Source organism: Nelumbo lutea, chromosome 2 (genome assembly GCF_056320005.1).
Source record: "Nelumbo lutea isolate HS-2025 chromosome 2, American lotus-T2T, whole genome shotgun sequence".
In the NCBI taxonomy this organism is placed as follows: Eukaryota; Viridiplantae; Streptophyta; class Magnoliopsida; order Proteales; family Nelumbonaceae; genus Nelumbo; species Nelumbo lutea.
The window spans coordinates 53,782,466-53,801,088 of record NC_142685.1 but is presented as its reverse complement, the minus strand read 5'-3'; the positions used below and the strand labels follow the sequence as shown (position 1 = coordinate 53,801,088).

The 18,623-nt window shown below is 39.5% G+C and overlaps 1 protein-coding gene across 1 annotated transcript in view; it reads right to left on the bottom strand.

The window, feature by feature from the left end:
• The window catches only part of DEX1 (defective in exine formation protein (DEX1)), a 31,598-nt gene that overhangs the window by 12,010 nt on the left and 965 nt on the right, over positions 1 to 18,623 (bottom strand). The window contains exons 3-7 of the mRNA XM_088971208.1: positions 18,319 to 18,401; positions 18,010 to 18,127; positions 17,723 to 17,889; positions 14,458 to 14,966; positions 14,210 to 14,280 (exon numbers count right to left, since the gene is read on the bottom strand). Coding sequence (XP_088827334.1) covers positions 14,210 to 14,280; positions 14,458 to 14,966; positions 17,723 to 17,889; positions 18,010 to 18,127; positions 18,319 to 18,401 — 948 coding nt within the window. The remainder of the gene's footprint in view (positions 1 to 14,209; positions 14,281 to 14,457; positions 14,967 to 17,722; positions 17,890 to 18,009; positions 18,128 to 18,318; positions 18,402 to 18,623) is intronic.

The window sequence follows — 18,623 nt, the reverse complement described above, 5'->3', positions numbered from 1 at the left end:
CTCTCCCCCTCCTCGGAGAGCCTGCTTGCTAGTTCGGCTGCATATTCATGGGCTACAGGACATGGAACAGAAACGGAATCTGGAACCAAAGACACAGGAGACACATTAGTAGCACAAATTGAAATCACATGGTTACCTGGGACTGATGGACAAGCTAGAAAATGACTGCTCCCGGCCTCCCTCTCTTGTTCCATAGGTTGGTAAACATTTATCTCCCTGAGTTGGTTAGGAAGTACTTCTGTCCTTTGGTCAACCTGGTGATCTTTCCACTCTACCCCTTGTTCACCCCTAGATGGCGTGTTCCTGCTCTGCTTCCGGTTCTCCCGGTTTGCCCCTTCTGATAATCCTTGCACACTCTGTAGTCTTGGGAATGAGATAAGACGATTGCCATCTTCACCCTGAAATAAGTTTGCAATATTCCATCCATCCATGTCACCTCCAACACAACTACCTTCGTCGTTTACACTGCCCACGCTAGTGCCATCAACAGAAAGGTCCTCCGATTCATCATCGCCTTCACTACCCTGCACCCAGCCTTCAATCTTCTCTTTTAAATCTCCAGTTCTTCCCCTAGCGAAACTTGGCTTCGGCCTCTCTGAGAAGCGTCACAAGAGGCTAAGCTCCTTCAGACTTCGTCGGGAAACCCACTGTAAAGCCCACTTCTTCTCTGGTTTCTGGCGCTGCGCGCATTCCCCCCTGTCTCGCGACTGGGGACGATGATGGACCATTAACATTGTCCATCTTTGTCGAAACCCCAGTCACGTGGTTCATTAAAGGGTCACGCGCCTTTTTAACAAACTGGGTCAGGCCCACTGACCTGTTTGGGCCTTTAATAACACCACTAACAGTCGCATGGGCTTTTGCTTTGGCCCATTCTTAAACACCCGCGAGCTCACGTGACTTTTAAGAAGGTCATGCACGTCCAACCCCGGGCTCGGTTTGGTTTTATCAGGTCTAGGTTCGGTTCTTCCTTGGGCCAACCCCTTTTCCTTGTTCAAAAAAGTCAGATTGACGCCGGTTACAACCTGTGCAAAGGACCTGCCACCCTCCAGACTATTCACTGCCTCCACACGCGAAAATCCCACCCCCTGAATGCTACCTTTTTGTTTCTCCAGCATTTGTTTTTCCATTTTAGTGAAAGTGTTTTTCTTGTTTGAATCCTCCAACCCTTTCTTGCCACTTCAACCTTCTCATCTCCCTCCCTACGAGCCTATTTCCAGAGCACCGATTCAATGGATGAAGCCAACCACACTGAGTAGCATTGACCTTCAACTAGCACCTCTATCTTCCGAGGAATCTCCTCAGGTTTTACTCCATTCAATAAAATGGAAGCTGAACAAAGGTCTCCCCAAAAGGCACCTCCTAGTGATCCTCCACACATCAAAGCAATGGCTTCAGCAGTTTCTTGCTTCCACAAGTGAAAGGGAAGACCTAAGAGACGCACCAGCACTCCATCTTCAACAAAGAAATCTTTGGAGTTTGATCCCGGACACCCTCTTGATACTGTGAAGTTTCCAAGTTTAGCTTGGATATTTAAAGCCTCAACTTCTACTCTATTCTCAAGCAGATCCAGCAAAGCCTCGTCCTTCTCAAAAGGTGTTAAAATAAATGTGCTCTTCAACTTTAAACTTGCTGTTAACAGATCTGCAACTTTCCTCCAGTCTAGAATGTGAGCTGAAGCTTTAACTATCAGTTTACTTTCCCAATCACCTCTCTGTATGTTTACTCCCATTCTGTATTTACCTGCCCCAGCTATCACTAAAAGAGTCTCTTGTTTATTATTGCTCACCATACTATTAGAACTGCTTATCTTCCTTTTTACTATTACTTCTCTTTTAGCACCCAAGCATTGCAGCAGTTCACATAAGGCGCCATGAACTGCCTTCCAGCCCTGACTCTTCCTTCCTTCTGGGAAGCAAACCATCTGCTTTCTACCCTTGCCAAAAAATTCTGTCAAAGAAATAAAATAACATTTAAGGTTTCTCTTACACTCTACAACAAACCTTCTTCCAGTTTCTGAGAGAAGCTCTTTCCAACTATTTTGTTTGCCTTTGTTACTTGCACCTTCCACAAACTCCTTGAACCCTTCAATTAACCCCAAACCTTCTAACAGCACCATCCCTCTCTTTGCTTCCCTCATTTTCAAGCTCAGCTGACCATTTAATCTCAGTTCCTCAAATAGGAGCTCCTTAGATTCAATCTTCAAAGCTTTTTTCCAACAGCCTACCTCCACAAATTCTCCCATCTTCCCATATATATACACAAATTATTAACAAAAATACCACCAAACAGCAAGAATGAAGGAAATGTGGAGCAACAAATGTATCCCAACAAATTATAAAAGAGAAGAAATAGAATTTAAGCTTCCCAGATGCATCTGTTGCAAATATCAGTGTCAACCAAGACTGAAGAGTGTTAATGCAATACTCTGAGCCTCTCTTTCTTTATATCCCCCCAAAGAGATTGAAAGATCAGCATTACCTAATCAGATGGTTCACTTGGTTTGGTTCCCACTTCATGTCTCACAAGATAGGCCTTACAGAAGCACCCATATTTTTATCAGTAATTTCGAGGAATAAGTAGATATAAAAAGTAAACCATTACTCTCCAGTGGCCCAGGGAGAGTTAGACAGAACATATTACGCAGCCATCGGTTGACACTTTCACACAGTAAAATGTAAACAGTTACATATTAGCACATGATCCTTGCATTCCCCATTCTCAATCAGTCTTCACTCCCATCTTGGCTAAGTATCTGCTAAATTGTTGGCAGACCTGGAGTTACATCCAAACTAGCAACTCATACTGAATATTAGAGAAGATATTAAGTTAGATCTTCTCTAATATCTTAGGCCTCAAGGCCCCTTTCAGATTGCAGACAACATATAACTACCCGACAGTGACCTTCAATCCATAATTTTCAAGGCTCTGAGGTGAGGCTAGGTGATAGGGGGCATCTTGTTGCCTAGTCGCCTAGATGATGGGATTTTTTTTAATAAAAACCATGAATCCTAGGATTTTTTTTTGTCAATATCGAGTGAAATTTATTAGAAAACTAAAACAATTACATGGAAAAAAGAAGGATAACCTCTTTTATCTCTCCCCCAGAAAAAACAAACAAAGCCAATACAACATAAGAAATCATTTCAATTGAACCCAGAAAATAGAGGCTCTATTCATCCCTTGCTTTGCTATCCCATCAGCGAAGAAGTTGGCACTTCTTCTGACCCAAGACACCTTGAATTCAATATCTTTTGTTAGAAAACTAAGCTAATCCCAGGGTAATTCCCTAGGTTCCATAGCAAGCAGCAACCATCTTTCATTATTAATTGTCTATAATCTTCATAAAAAATGTATAAACTTCATTTAAAACATAGAAAATCAACATATTCATAAAAAAGCAGAAGAAAGAAAAGAAATTTCAGAAAATAGAGCGGCTGAGCCTCTAATTTTTACCTGGGAAAAGAAGAAAAGAAGAGATGAAAGAAGAAGAAAATCAATACGTGCTGATTGGACAAAATTTTGAGTTCTTCCATGCTTATTAGTTTAGGTATCGAAGTCTTTGAGGGTTTAAGACAGTATATATCCTGATTGAACCCTAACAAATAAGAAAAATAATAAAAAGAAACTAATATTTTAACTCAAACTGAATAATTTAGTTTAATAATGTATGTTTTAATACTATAAAACAGCACTGTGTAGAAAATATCTTGGCGATTAAGCGAAGCAACCCTCCATTAGTGCCCTATCGCCTTACGCTACCTTGATATTACCTGATTATCATAGTTATGTAGTATATCCTAGAGGCAGTATCTATTTTATATGGTGGTGGGTTGTTCATGTACCATTTGGTGTAGAAATAGCAAACATGCCTTGGGTTATTTAGTTTTTCATTTGATTGATAGTAACATGTTTGTGTTTCATTGGATGGTTAACAAAAAAAATTGTTGTGACTAATGTGAACTCATGAAAACCAAATCAGCTATGCACTCACTAGGTAATTTGGTTTATTCTTTGACTTATAGCATGTTTGGAATTTTTTTAGAGGCCACAAGAAAGCATTGTGATTATGTGAACTCATAACTCCACATGTTTGGCTACCTTCATATATCTTGATATTCCTAGTAAGGTAATGGATCCTAGAAGTAGTCTCCATTTTATCATATAATAGTGGGCAGTTCATGACTTCATGTATCACTTGGGGTAGCAACTAGGAACAAGAAGCATGTACTCAATGGGTAATTTCGTCTTTCATTTGATTGATAGAATGTCTATGTTTGATTGAAGGGTTGCAAAGAAGTGTTGTGACCATGTGGACTAATCAAAACCAAGTCAACTAGGCATGCACTCACAAGGCGATTTGGTTTTAAATTTGATTATTAGTATGTCAATGTTTTATTGGAGTGTCACAAGAAAGATGAGTCTTGAGGAAGTTAAGGAATGCTACGAACAAGGACCATCCTATGGCTGAAAACCTCAGAACTGTTTGTGGACTTTTCCTGTGATGATATTCAGGAGAGTTGGGCAGCAGTGGCATCAATAGCTTCAGAGAAATCCAGAGTACAAGCAAGGTGGACTCCTCCTCCAGAAGGGGTAATTAAGCTGAACTTTGATGGTAGCACTAGCAGTCAAGGTAACCCAGGGCCTTCAGGAATTGGTAGAATCTTGAGGGATAAGAACAGCAACATTATTTCCTTATTCTCAGGCCCAATGGAAGTTGGAGATTCAACAAGAGCTGAATTACTAGCAGCTGTACAAGGCTTACAGATTGCAAGCCAACTTGGAGTGGAAAATCTGGTAGTTGAAGGAGATTCCAAGGCCATAATTAATTGGTTGCAGAATCCGGACACTGTCACTTGAGGCTACAGAGATCTTCTGAGGGAAGTAAAATGGATTACAAGAAGCACGACATTCAGTTTCCAATGGGTCAGCAGATCAGCTAATGCTTTGTCAGACTCTTTGGCTAAGCAAGGGGTTTCTCGGGTATCTTTGTATTGGGCTAATTTATGATTTCACAGTGTTTGAGTCTATACTCATACCTTTTAGGCTGTTTGCACTTCCCCTTTTTTTCTCTCTTTAATAAAACTGCCTAATCATTCGACAAAAAAAAGAAAGTTTTATGACCATGTGAACTCATTAAAATCAAATCACCTAGGCATGCACTCACTGGGTGATTTGGTTTTTCTTTTGATTGATAGCATGTTAGTGTTTTACTGGAAGGTCACAATAAAGTATTGTGACCATGTGTACACATCACAACACATGTTAGGCTACCTTGGCATTTCTTGATTGTCATAGTAAGGTAGTAGACCTTAGAGGTAGCCTCTACTTTTTCATATGTTATTGAGTTATTTTTGCATCATTTGAGGTAGGAAAAAGGCATGCACTCGTTATTTTTTATTATAGGGTTGTAAGAAAGTGTTGTGACCATGTCAACTCATCAAAACCAAATCACCTAAGCATGCACTCATTCAGTGATTTGGCGTTTTATCTTATTGATAGCATGCTTGTGTTTCATTGGAGGGTCACATGAAAGTGTTGTGGTCATGTGAGCTCATCGTTCAACATGTTAGGCTACTCTAGTATTTCTAAATTGTCATAGTAAGGTAATAGACCCTAGAGACAATCTCTATTTTTTTCATATGTATAGGGATGCTATCGCGTCATTTGGGGCAGCAATAAGCATTCACCGGATAATTTGGTTTTTCGTTTGATTAATGGCATGCTTGTGTTTTATTAAAGGGTTGCAAGTAAGTGTTGGGACCATGTTAACACATCGAAACCAAATCACCCAAGCAAACACTTACTGGGTGATTTGGTTTTTCATTTGGTTGATAGCACATTGTGTTATTGGAGGAACAACCTAAAGTGTTGTGACCGTGTGAACTTGTTGATCCACGTATTAAGCTATCATTCTATTTCCTGATTGTCAAAGTAAGGAGTGGACCCAAGAGGCATACTTTTCGAGGCAATGAAGCAAGGCTAGGCGATAGATGGGTACCTTATTGCCTCTCACCTAGGCAATGGCTTTTTTTGAAATAAAAACCATGAATCCTTGGACAATTTCCTAGGTTCCATAGCAATCAGTAACCATCTTTCACTATTAATTGTTTATAATCTCCATAAAAATGTATAAACTTCATTTAAACATAGAAAATCAACATATTCATGAAAAAATGGAAGAAAATAATCAATTCCCTAGGTTCCATAGCAATCAGTAATCATCTTTCACTATTAATTGTTTATAATCTCCATAAAAATGTATAAAATTCATTTAAACATAGAAAATCAACATATTCATGAAAAAATGGAAGAAAATAATAAATATGGGTTGATATTACAAAATTTTGAGTTCTTCCATACTTATTAATTGAAGTTTTGATATCTTTGAGGGTTCAAGACACTATACATGTTGATTGAACCCTAACAAATAAGAAAAATAATAAAAAGAAACTAGTATTTTAACTCAAAATGAATTTTTGAGAAAAAGGATAACTTTTATTACAAAAGAAAGGGGAAGGATGCACAAAAAGCTTTAACAAGGCTATCGGCACACTATTAAGCTCCAAGAAAGGTCCTTTGGAGATTTGACATTTTCTTAAATGAAATCAAAGAAATCTCAGCAAGAGTTATTTATAGTTCAGCACAAGTCAAACCAAATAATTTAGTTTAATAAATGTTTGTTTTAATATTATAGTCTCAAAAAGTTAAGGGCACCCTATAAAAAATATCTTAGCGATTAAACAAGGTGACCCTCCATGAACACCTTATCACTTAGGCAGTGCCTTGACAACTATGACTACAGGTAGTCTCTTCTTTCATATGATAGTAGGTTTTTCTTGTATCATTTGGGGTAACAACAGCTGACATGCGCTAAAAGGGTGGTTTGGTTTTTCATTTGATTGGTAGCATGTTTGTGTTTGATTAGTGAGTCACAAGGAAGTGTTGTGATTATGTGAAATCATCACTCTACATGTTAAGCTACCTTAGTATTTATTTATTTATTTTTTTTTTTTTTTGAGAAAGGGTAATGTAATTTTATTGATAGAAAATACTAGTACAAAGCCCCCCCAACTAAACACCTTAGAAGGGGAAACAACCCAAACATAGCAAAATTACAGATGCCATAGGCTCCTAGAATTCAGCCTAGCCCCCAACTGAGCAGCCTGAATTCCCTTCGAAGCCGAGACCCAAGAAATCAGCTTTCCAAAATAAATAGATATCAGGTCTTCCGGATCCTTATAGATATTCTGAAATAGTCTTTTGTTCCTTTCTGCCCAAATGGTACTGATAACTGCAGCCAGAATGGACATCCACACTACTGGAATAGATGTGGGAATAACTCTGAAAGAGTGTTTCCACACCAGGGATCTTTCCAGAAGGACAGACTGTCACCCTTCCCTAGGTTGGGGCTTAAACCTCTACTGAAAATGGGAAGAGTATCCATTATTATCCTCCATACCAAACAGCCTAAGGATGGGGGAGAAGAAGTGGTGATCCAATCTCCTCTATCAGTGTTGTATTTTGTTGCCATTAACTTCCTCCACCAGTGGTTTCTTTCCAACCCAAACCTCCAGATCCATTTCCCAAGAAGAGCCTTATTAAAGGTCCTCATTCGCCTAATACCCAAACCTCCTTTACTTTTCGGAGAGTGCACCTTCTCCCAACTCACCAAGTGGGTTTTCTTCCTATCTTCCTCCCAACCTTTCCATAAAAAGCCCCTTGGCAGCCTCTCAATTCTTTGGGCCACTTTGCTTGGAATTGGGAATAAGGAGAGATAAAATGCCGGCAAGTTGGATAAGGAGCTTTTTAACAGGGTAATTCTGCCCCCCAAGGACAAGTATTTAGCCTTCCAAGTTGCCAATTTCTTTTCTAGCCACTCTAAGACTGGTTCCCAGATCAATGCAGAAGTGCATTTTGCTCCTAGTGGGAGTCCCAGGGAACCCCACCTGACAAGCTAATCTCTCTGCCAAGTCCTCTGCATTTTCCACTTTTCCCATTGAGATCAAACAGCTTTTACTCCAATTAACTTTCAGTCCTGTCACCACTTCAAACCAGCTTAGAATTCCCACTAATAGGTCCAAGTGTTCTTCATTGGCTTCCATAAAACATAAGGTGTCATCTGCAAATTGCAGTACCAGAACCTTCTCCCCTCTTGGCACCACCTCAAATCCCTTCCACCACCCCCATCCCCTGTTTTTTGAATGAAAATTGTAAGTATTTCCATCACACAAATGTACAAAAGAGGGGAGAGAGTCTCCCTGTCTGAGCCCCTTAGAATTTTTAAAAGAGCCTACTGATTGGCCATTTAGGATGACTGAAAACTTAGGAGAGGTGACACAAACTTTTATCCAGTTCCTCCAAGTCTGCCCAAAATTCATTTTATCCAACACGCAGTCCAAACATCTCCAATTGAGATTGTCATAGGCCTTTTCGAGGTCAAGTTTGCAAAGCAGGCCCGGATTTCCCTCCCTTAACCTTGAATCAGTTAATTCATTGGCTACCAAGACACTATCCATCATTTGACGACCGGGGACAAACGCAAACTGATTTTGAGAGATCTGACTCAGCAGCACCTTTTTCAACCTCTCTGCCAAAACCTTGGCCACATTCTTATAGAAGCTGTTCAGGAGGCTAATAGGTCTGAAATCCTTCAAGTTTGTAGCTGCTTCAACTTTCGGGGTCAAAGAGATGAATGTGGCATTTAGGCTTCTTTCCAATGAGGCATTCCTATGGAATTCCTGGAAAACCTGCATAACATCTAATTTCACCACTTCCCAACAGCTTTTGTAAAATAAATTGGTAAGCCCATCCAGACCCGGGGACTTCTCTGGATCTAGATTCTTTATCACCTGCCAAACTTCCTCTTCTGAAAAAGGAGCTTCCAAGCATCTTTGTTGGTCCTCAGAAATTCTTCTGAAATTAACTCCCTCTAGCAGAGGTCTTTTTTTCCGATCTTCCTTAAAGAGTCTCGCGAAGAAATTTATAACCATTCTTTCCTTGTATCTCCAAGATTCCCCAACCTCCCCTTCCAGTTCCAGCTTTTCTATTCTATTTATTATATTTCTAGCCCTTACCATTTTGTGAAAAAAGCTAGAATTTCTATCCCCAGCCTTGAGCCATTTCACCTTTGCTCTTTGTCTCGATTTCAGTTCATCCTTATATGCTAGTTTATCTAGGAGCAGCTTTGCTGACAATCTTCTTTTCTTTTCTTCCTCTGAGATGGGGCCTCTTTCCTCTGCTGAATCTATCTCTTTGATTTCCTCAAGACAACTCCTCTTTTCTTTTTCAGATTTGTTCCAATTTTCTGCCTTCCAAGATTTCAAAGACTCCTTAATTGCACCCAATTTTTTTGCTAAAATGTAAGAGCTTGTTCCAACCACCTGAGTTTCAGACCAAGTGTTTTTTCAAAACAGTACAGTCTTCTTCTTCAAACCAAGCATGTTCCAATTTAAAGCTAGAATTCCTTTGGACTTGCCCATCACAAAACAAGTTGAAGAGGGGAATGGTCTGAAATTGGCCGTGGCAAAGCCTTCTATTTCAGGTTTTGGAATAGGTCTTCCCACCCCGGGGACACCAAAAATCTATCAAGTTTTATAGAACCGGATTCTCTTGGTTGTTTGTCCACGTAAATTGGGCCCCAATTAGTAAAAGATCTATCAGTTCAAATTGATTTACAAAATTTGCAAATCGCCTTCTGTCTCTAGCTCCGTTTCTACCCCCATTTCTGTCTTCCAAAAATCTAGTTACATTGAAGTCTCCCCCTACTACCTAAGGAATTGTGGAAGACCCTCTTGCTTCAGATAAATCCCCCCAAATTCTTTCCTTTTCTTCATTTAAAGTTGGGCCATAAACATTGGTAAATAAACCCCTCACTCCCCCCCCCCTTCCCACTCTAATTCAACTGAAATGGAGAAATCCCCAACATGGGAGTCAATCATCTTGCATTTCGATCTATCCCACATGGTAATTAAGCCTCCTGCACTTCCTCTAGATGGTTTGTAGATCCATCTAACTTCCCCTTCTCCCCAGATACTCCTGATTGTTTCAGCTTGCACCACTTCCAATTTGGATTCTTGCAAGAAAACCACCTCCGGCCTCCATCTCTTCAATAAGTCACACACCACCATCCTTCTTCTCCCTAACCCTAAACCCCTCACATTCCAAGACAAGATTTTTAACTCCATAAAGAAACTCGATAAGAACACCCCCCCTTTTATCCCAGCCTTTCACTCTTCTCTACCCTTCTTTCCCCTTCCCCTCACCTGACCCTCCCTTTTCCCCACCTTCTCATTCAAACCCCAATAGAGTCTTAGCATTTCCCTATTTTTCTTGAAAGAACTTCCCCCTTTTCTAGCGTTCAGTTTTTCTTTTCTGCCGACAACCACTTCTCTATCCCCTCTAAATAGCTAACTGTCTCCTCCTTCAGGCCCTCTATCGACACCCCCAAAAACTTCCCCAGCCCCAACAACTCTGAAGTCACCCAGGCAGAAGTAGAGTTGACCTTCTTCCTTCACTCAATTTTCTCACCCCTCTCCCCCTCCACAACCACCTCCTTTCCCCTTCTCTGTTCACCCTCTTGAATCAAAACGGAACTGCGTACCTGATAATTTGGGATTTTGGACAACGTATGTAACTATGGGGTAGCTTCCTCTCTAGCTTCAATTATGGTCAACGGGGTAACTTCTTCTGGCCAACGGGTTTCTTGCGCATCTCAGCTCCACATCGGCCTGCAACCGAGCACAATTATCCCTTTCTACAAGGAAAATCTTGTCTATCAAGGCTAACCAATTCGGACCCGGTGGTCAAGCACACTCACCCTCCCGAGTTCCCAGATGGGCTTGAGGAGAAACTAGATGGGTCCAAGTTTTTTTCGGGTTGCTTGGACCATTTGGGGTAGAGTAGTCCTCCCCACTAATTACCCTCGGTTCTCTTTCACCTGAACCACCCCCAAGGGTCTCTCTACCTATTGGGCTTGCCAAATTCAGTGGTCCCCCCCCCCTTTGTTGCTCTAGCATAGCATCCAATCCAATTCTTTTAAACATTCCAGAATAGTTTCTTCAAAGGCTTCTTTCGAAAAGCCTGCTCCTCCTTGGTCCTTGTTTAAAATTTGAACCTCCTTTTCCTGTTGTCCATTGATACTCGGCTCCATCACACGGTGGTGGAGGGATTTTTGACTTCTCGAGCCAACCCCCTTGGTTGACCCCATAGCCTCCGACCCCGTCTCAGGTATGAATCTCGAAAGACCCCTCTCCCTTCCCTCTTTCTTCCTCTCCTCTGGTAATCGCCCTTGACTTCCGCTATCCTCCACCTCCTCCTCTAGAACTATTGTTCTACTTACCTCCAGCTCCAAATCTTCTCTAGCTCCTCCGGGAGGATTTAGTCTAGCATATACCCTGCTTAGTCTGCCCACCAATCAATCACCAGTCGGTTTTGTCCTAACCTCCAAGGTCCATTGTACAACACCCATTCCACCTCCTCCCTAGATGAGAAGATAAACAAGTATCGATCATCTATTAATTTTTTTATCCTCACCCCTTCAACCTCCCCCCAACTTCTTGCCACCCAAGATTCAATTTCTTCCGCCCCCACCTTCCTCTCAAAGCAACCCACTAAGCAGCCCTTCAGGAAACTCCTTCTAGCTTCCACTCCCCTTTCTTTCGTTTCCAGGAATTGCCAATCCCCTCCCTTTGTATGATCGTCTCTCCAAACCCAGCCAAATCCCTACACCTACCGCACTTTTAAAGGAGAAGTTTCTTCTCAAGCCTGCCCCTTTCTTGTTTGGATTGTGCCAATTCTCCACCCCCCCCCCCATCTACCTCCCTTTCTCCCCAGAAAACCTGAACCATCTCGGAACAACATCTTACGAGAATCGGACAATCAAAGCCATGTAAACAACTTGTGTGTTTGCCTTAGTATTACTTAATTGTCATAGTTAGGTTGCATATCCTTGAGGTAGCCTCTATTTTTTTCATGTGACAATGGGTTGTTCTTCTATCATTTGGTGTAACACTAGAAGACATGCCTTCATGGGGTTATTTGGATTTTCATTTGATTGTTAGCAGCATGTTTGTGTTCCATTGGATGGCTAAAGAAATTGTTGACCATGTGAACTCATCAAAACAAAATCACACAAGCATGCATTCACTAGGTGGTTTGGTTTATTCTTTGATCTGTAGCATGTCCACATTTTTTCAGAGGCCATAAGAAAATGTTATGTGAACTCATTGATCCACATATTAGACTCCCTTTGTATTTCTTGATATTCCTACTAAGGTAGTGGACCTCAGAAATAGTCTTCACTTTTCATATGATAATGGTTAGTTCATGTATCACTTGGAGTAGCAACAACATGCATGCACTCATTTGGTGATTTGGTATTTCAATTGATTGATAGAATGCCTATATTTTATTGAAGGGCTGCAAAAATTATGTTGTGACCATGTGGACTAATTGGAAACAAATCACCTAGGCATGCACTCACAAGGTGATTTGGTTTTAAATTTGATTGTTAGCATGTTCATAGCTTATTGGAGGGTCAAAAGAAAGTGTTGTAACCACGTGAGTTCATTGAAATCAAATTACCCAAGCATGCACTCACTAGGTGATTTGGTTTTTCTTTTGATTGATAGCAAGTGTTTTATTGGGAGGCCATAGGAAAGTATTGTGACCATGTACACACATCAAAAAACATGTTAGGCTACCTTGGCATTTTTTGATTGTCATAGTAAGGAAGTAGACCTTAGAGGTAGCCTCTACTTTTTCATATGTTAGTAGGTTATTTTTTTGTATTATTTGGGGTAGGAAAAAGGCATGCACTCATTGGGTGATTTGATTTTTCATTTGATTGTTAGTATATCTGTGTTTTATTGTAGGGTTGTAAGAAAGTGCTGTGACCATGTGAACTCATCAAAACCAAATCACCTAGGCATACACTCATCATTCATTAGGGATGTTGTGTCATCTGGGGTAACAATAGTAGAATGCACTCACTAGATAATTTGGGTTTTTGTTTGATTAATAGCATGAATGTGCTTTATCAAAGAGACGCAAGTAAGTGTTGTGACCATGTGAACACATTGAAACAAAATCACCTAGGCAAGCACTCACTAGGTGATTTGGTTTTTTATTTGGTTGATAGCATGCCATGTTTTATTGGAGGGTTAAAAAAAAATGTTGTGACCATGATAACTCATTGCTCCACATATTTAGCTCTCTTTCCATTTCTTGATTGTCAAAGGGAGTGTATCCTAAGAGGCATACTTCGCACGTCATCAAGGCATGTGATGTTTTTTTCTTAATCAAACACATCAAGGCATCCTAGATGATGAGTTTTTTTTTTTTTTTTTTGGAATAAGAACCTTGAATCCTAGATTCCTAGGGTAGTTCCTTAGGTTCCATGCCAAGCAGCAACATCTTTTGCTATTAATTGTCTATAATTTTCATAAAAAATCTATAAGCTTCATTTGAAACATAGAAAATCAACATATTCATGAAAAAAACAAAAGAAAGAAAAGAAATTTTACAAAATAGAGGAGCTGAGCCTCTATTTTTGTCTCAAGAAAAGAAGATAAAGGGTGAAAGGAGATGATGATGATGAATGTGTGTTGACTGGATAAAATTTTGAGTTCTTCCATGCTTATTAGTTCAAGTTTTGAAGTCTTCAAGTCTTCCATACTTAAACTGAATAATTTTGTTTAATAATGTGTATTTTATTATGACTAAAGGCTTAAATATCGATACAATAATGTTCTGTATTAGATGTATCTTATTGTATTATGAGGCTTTTGATACATCTGTTTAAAGTTGTTTTCAGGAAACCATTTCTTTTATTTATGAAATAATATAAAAACATCTATAAAATGAAAATTAAAAAAACTAAAAAAGAAAAAAACATGAAATGGTTTAAAATATTCATACAGCTGGGTGTATCAATACTTTACACCAGGATTATGATAATCTTGAAAGGTTGAGAATATAAAAGTATCCATGAGCACTGTGTAAAAAATATCTTAGAAATTAAGCAAGACAACCCTCCATGAGTGCTTTATCACCTAGGCAGCCTAGGCACCTTGACAACTATGATTCAATCGCAATCCCATTCCAGCCCATTCTTATGCATTCACTTTCAAGGAGAGAAGAACAATAAAAAGAAATGTGAACGATGGATAAAGAGAATGGTGTATTAATACCAAGGAAGAGAACTCACTCGTGGTCAAAGAAATAAGACACAGCAACAATCATCTCTGATATTCCATCTTTGTCAATATCTGCTATGATCTATGGATAACAAGAAAAAATACTTGTCAACAACAAGATACTCATTTTTTTACTGATAAGGAAAGGATATCAATGGCCAAAATTATTTTTGGTGGTGCATGCAAGAACACATACTGTCTGCAAGCACACACACAACACACTACAGGCAAGAATACTTATCTAAAGATCCATACTTACTGGAGTACACAGGATATGTGAGTCCACATTAACATAATCCTTCATCCTGTCGTGTTTGTCTTCTGTCCACTCTTCATCTCCCCACATGGATTCATCAACATAATCATCATAGTCATAATTATACTCATCAGCTAGATCCTCGCTGTCACGGAATAACTCAAAAGATGAGTCAGCATCTGCTTCCAATGCTCCATCATTTTCCACAGTTGCCCCATGAACAGCCTTTTTAGTATCTTCAGATTCAGAACCACTCTCCTGCTTTTTCGAATCATTATCTTCAAGAAGTCGCCTCTTGGGGTTTGTTGTGTTCTCTGCTTTGACAACTGCTGCTGTTGCAGTATCCTCGGATGAATTATTCATGCTAGTTGGCAGCTTAACACTTGCTTCTGCTTGACTAGAGTTTAGTTTCCCTTCATTTTCAGTGTTGGATACATTCACTGATGAACCCAGATGACCTTCTGGTGATGAAACCGAAGTGTTTGATACAGACAAACTACTTCCATTTGTTTCTACAAAGAAAAGTGATGTTTACTGAAACAGTTAACTGCTGCTTCCTGAACATTACTCAATTTAACAGAATGAATTAAGTAAAGAATTTTCATTAAGCACTTTGTGCCCCAGTGGTGACTCCAACTTTCTCAGAGGTTGACATCTCTAACTGGTTGGTGCGACTCCAATCTAGAATTAGAGTTATACGGCAAGACACCAAACACTCCAATTCAAGGCTATATGACTCGGCCAACTATTTTCTTCCCCTAAATCCTTCTCCATAGCCAACAATTCTTAGGTTGCATACCCTAGGCTACCACACACACAAACACACATTCATATGAATGTATCAAAGGGTGCATGATTACCTTTTTTTTCCTGGTAATATATCTCTATTTTTTTATGAATAGGTTAGTAATGTATCTCTATTGCCCACCTAGTTGGTAGCCTAGGCGATAAACCTTCCAAAACATCTAGTAAGTGATACTTTAACCAATCCTGAATTTCATTCATCATTGCCCCAAGAGAAATTGAGGAATGTACATTATTCATCAGGAAAATGGTGGATACATCATTGAGTCCATCTAAGGAGGAACAAAGATTGTGAAAGGAAGATCACAAGGATGAACTCAGTGTCAGATTTTATAACAGATCTAACGGTTCATTACAGGCCAGGTGATATCTCATGAAGTGGGAATGATTTGGGCTTTCCTTGGCCAGGAGTGTTGTGTAGGCAGAGGGTATTTGTGTTAGGGCTCAGCCCTGCCAAAGCGAATTGTAGAGTATTGAGGAACTGACTAGGTCAGCCCTGGGGCTTTTGTTACATTTTTTTTGTCTTCTACTGTTTACACTTTCAAATAAATACTTTCTTTTCTCTCATTTTATTATTAATGAATTTTTCTTGAACTTGTTATCAATTAAAAGAAAAAGATTTGGGGCTTTCCTATAGCCCATAGAATGGAAGTTTATACTTGGATTGTGGCTTCAAGGAAGCTGCTAATGAAACAAGATAGAAAGAAGCAATTTCAAATCAGCCAACCATCATATTTTGTGTGGTAGAGGCTTGGTTTGTTTGCATTGCTTATTTGCATTGGTGCAAAAGCATGGGAGTGCAAATGCATTGAGAGTAAATTCTGGTTTACTTTCATTTCAGGTTTTACTTTGTTTTGCTTGTTTGCATTGAAAATGAAGTAAAGCCTGAAACAAAGTAAAGTAAAACCTAGAGCAAAAAAAACCAGAATTTGCACTACCATGTATTTGTACTAGTGAAATGAATTTGCACTGCAAACAAATGGAGCTGGAAGAGAAGAAATTGCACAACCATCTCTTCACCAACTGCAGAATGGCAAGAGACATTGGATTGTGGCTTCCAGGTCGCATGATAGATTAAGATAGACCATTAAGGGGTGGATTTGGAAGGAAAAGAATAAAGAGTTTTGAAGTTAAGATAGACCTTGGATAACCTACAAAGAGAAGACCCTTTCTTTGTATCTCTCCTAACTGGTGCACTCTTTGCAGAGCTCATGGTGAGGATTGTTATCATTTATTTCTATCTTGTGATGTCGTTGCAAAGCATTGTGTCTGGCTTTTCTCTTTATTTGGGTTGGGTGTAGGTGGGAGATGCCAACAGAATTAAGCTTGTTGTTCAACTCATCTACCTTCTCATGGCCCCATAAAAGAAGAAGCATGTGGAGGTGTGCAAGAGCAGCTTTGATCTGGACAGTTTGGGAAGAAAGGAATAATAGGTTATTCCAAGAGAAGGAAAGGAGCAGCCAGGCCTTGAAGGGTTGCATCATGAATAGGGCGATACACCGGTTAAAGTCTATGGAACTGTTTCAGCCTTTCTCCTTTATTGATCTATGGAGGAACTGGACAGCAGTAGCAAGCTGCTCATCCATAAAGGACAGGGTTTCTACAAACTGGGCCCCTCCACCACAAGGTTTTCTAAAACAGAATTTTGATGGGAGCAGCCAGGGCAACCCAGGGCCCTCTGGATTGGGAGGAGTTCTGAGAAATGAGGCTGGAGAGGTCATCCTTCTTTACTCTGGCCCATTGAGAGTTGGGAATTCTGTTAGAGAAGAATTGTTAGCTGCCATACAAGGAATCCTTCTCGCAAAAGAATTGGGTGTGGAGCAGCTGTTGATTGAAGGGGACTCTAAGATAGTGGGGTGGCTAAATAATTCAAAGGAGGTTGCATGGATTTACAAGAACAAGCTAAGGAAGTATAAATGGCTGACAAAAAATGTATGTTATGACACAGAGGGTCAACAAAAGACAATGGGATAAGGACAATATTGTTCAACAATTTCATGATTTAGCTTTGTTATTTTCACCTAAGTCTGGGAATAATGTACTTTTTTGCAACTGTATGTCCCGCAAGAGTTCTGACACTGAAACTTTCTATCTTAAATCATTAGGAAGAAATAATTGAAGGTAACAAATGGATAAACTAAACCAGTACCACTAAACTCCACAAAAAGACAATATGTCTTTTGGTGAGTAGAAAAGGTTTCACAATTTGTTGGGAGATAATTAGGATCCCATTGTATAGTAATTTGTTGTACATGTGTCATCTATATACTTGTGAGTTCCTCTATATTTTGGATAGCAATTATTAGCTTGATTTTGAACAAAAAGGAAAATGAAAAAAGAAAAAAAAAAAGAAAAGAAAAGAAAAATAAGACACCAAAAATAGTAATACAAACTACAGACCACATATAAAAAATCATACAATCAGCCTCTCATGGAAATTATCTTGAAATAGAAGATTACTTACGAAGCATTGACTTCAAGCTAGCAGCCTCGGCCTCCTTAACAAGCAACTCATCATGGACATCTGGATGAGATCGATCGACTGGATCTGAATGCAAGCCTACATACCAATCTTTATGAACTTTTCGCCGAGGTACCTCCAGTTTATCTGACATCAAGTATCCTGACACCCTAAAATACAACAAAATAGGAACTAGTCCAAACCCAGGAAGCTTTGGAGTAAAAGTACACAGGAAATGAAGTTTAAAGAATTACCAGAATCATCTTAATAACTGATAATGAGATAATTACCTAAAAAAGAGGATTTCGCCATTGTAGGTGGCTAAAGCTATTTCTCTTACACCATCCTTGTCAATGTCAAATAGGAGAGGTGTGGAATGAACAGTAGACTGGTGAAAGGCAGGCCACCCTGTAAGATGCAATAAAGTAGAAAAGGATAAAAGAAGCAAATGCAGATTTCTAACCTCTAAACTGGAAATATTCTGCAGTAGTTTTAGTTACCATGACTAATTAGAGAATGTTCTCACTTCAACTCAGTACAATTGGCAGGAAATTTTCTGTAACTAAACCGTCTTCCAATTGAAAGATCAAAAAGTATACCTGGCATTTTATCTCCATCAGCACCCTCCAGTACTTCCAAGTAGTGGACAAAAGAAGGCACCACTATTTCAAGCTTCCCGTCACTGAAATTCAAAAAGATTGTAAGTACTTCCGATAGGTCTGATTCCAAGTATAAAGACCCATACAATGTGAATCTAGAAATAAAAATATGATAGTCCAGTACTCCAGTTTGTTACCAATCAAAGGAGACAAAGAAAAGCTGTCCATCAACTAAAAGCAGTGAAAATAAGAGGAAAAAAGGCACCACATTTGACACATTTATTGCATAAAAGTTGTATTTCAGT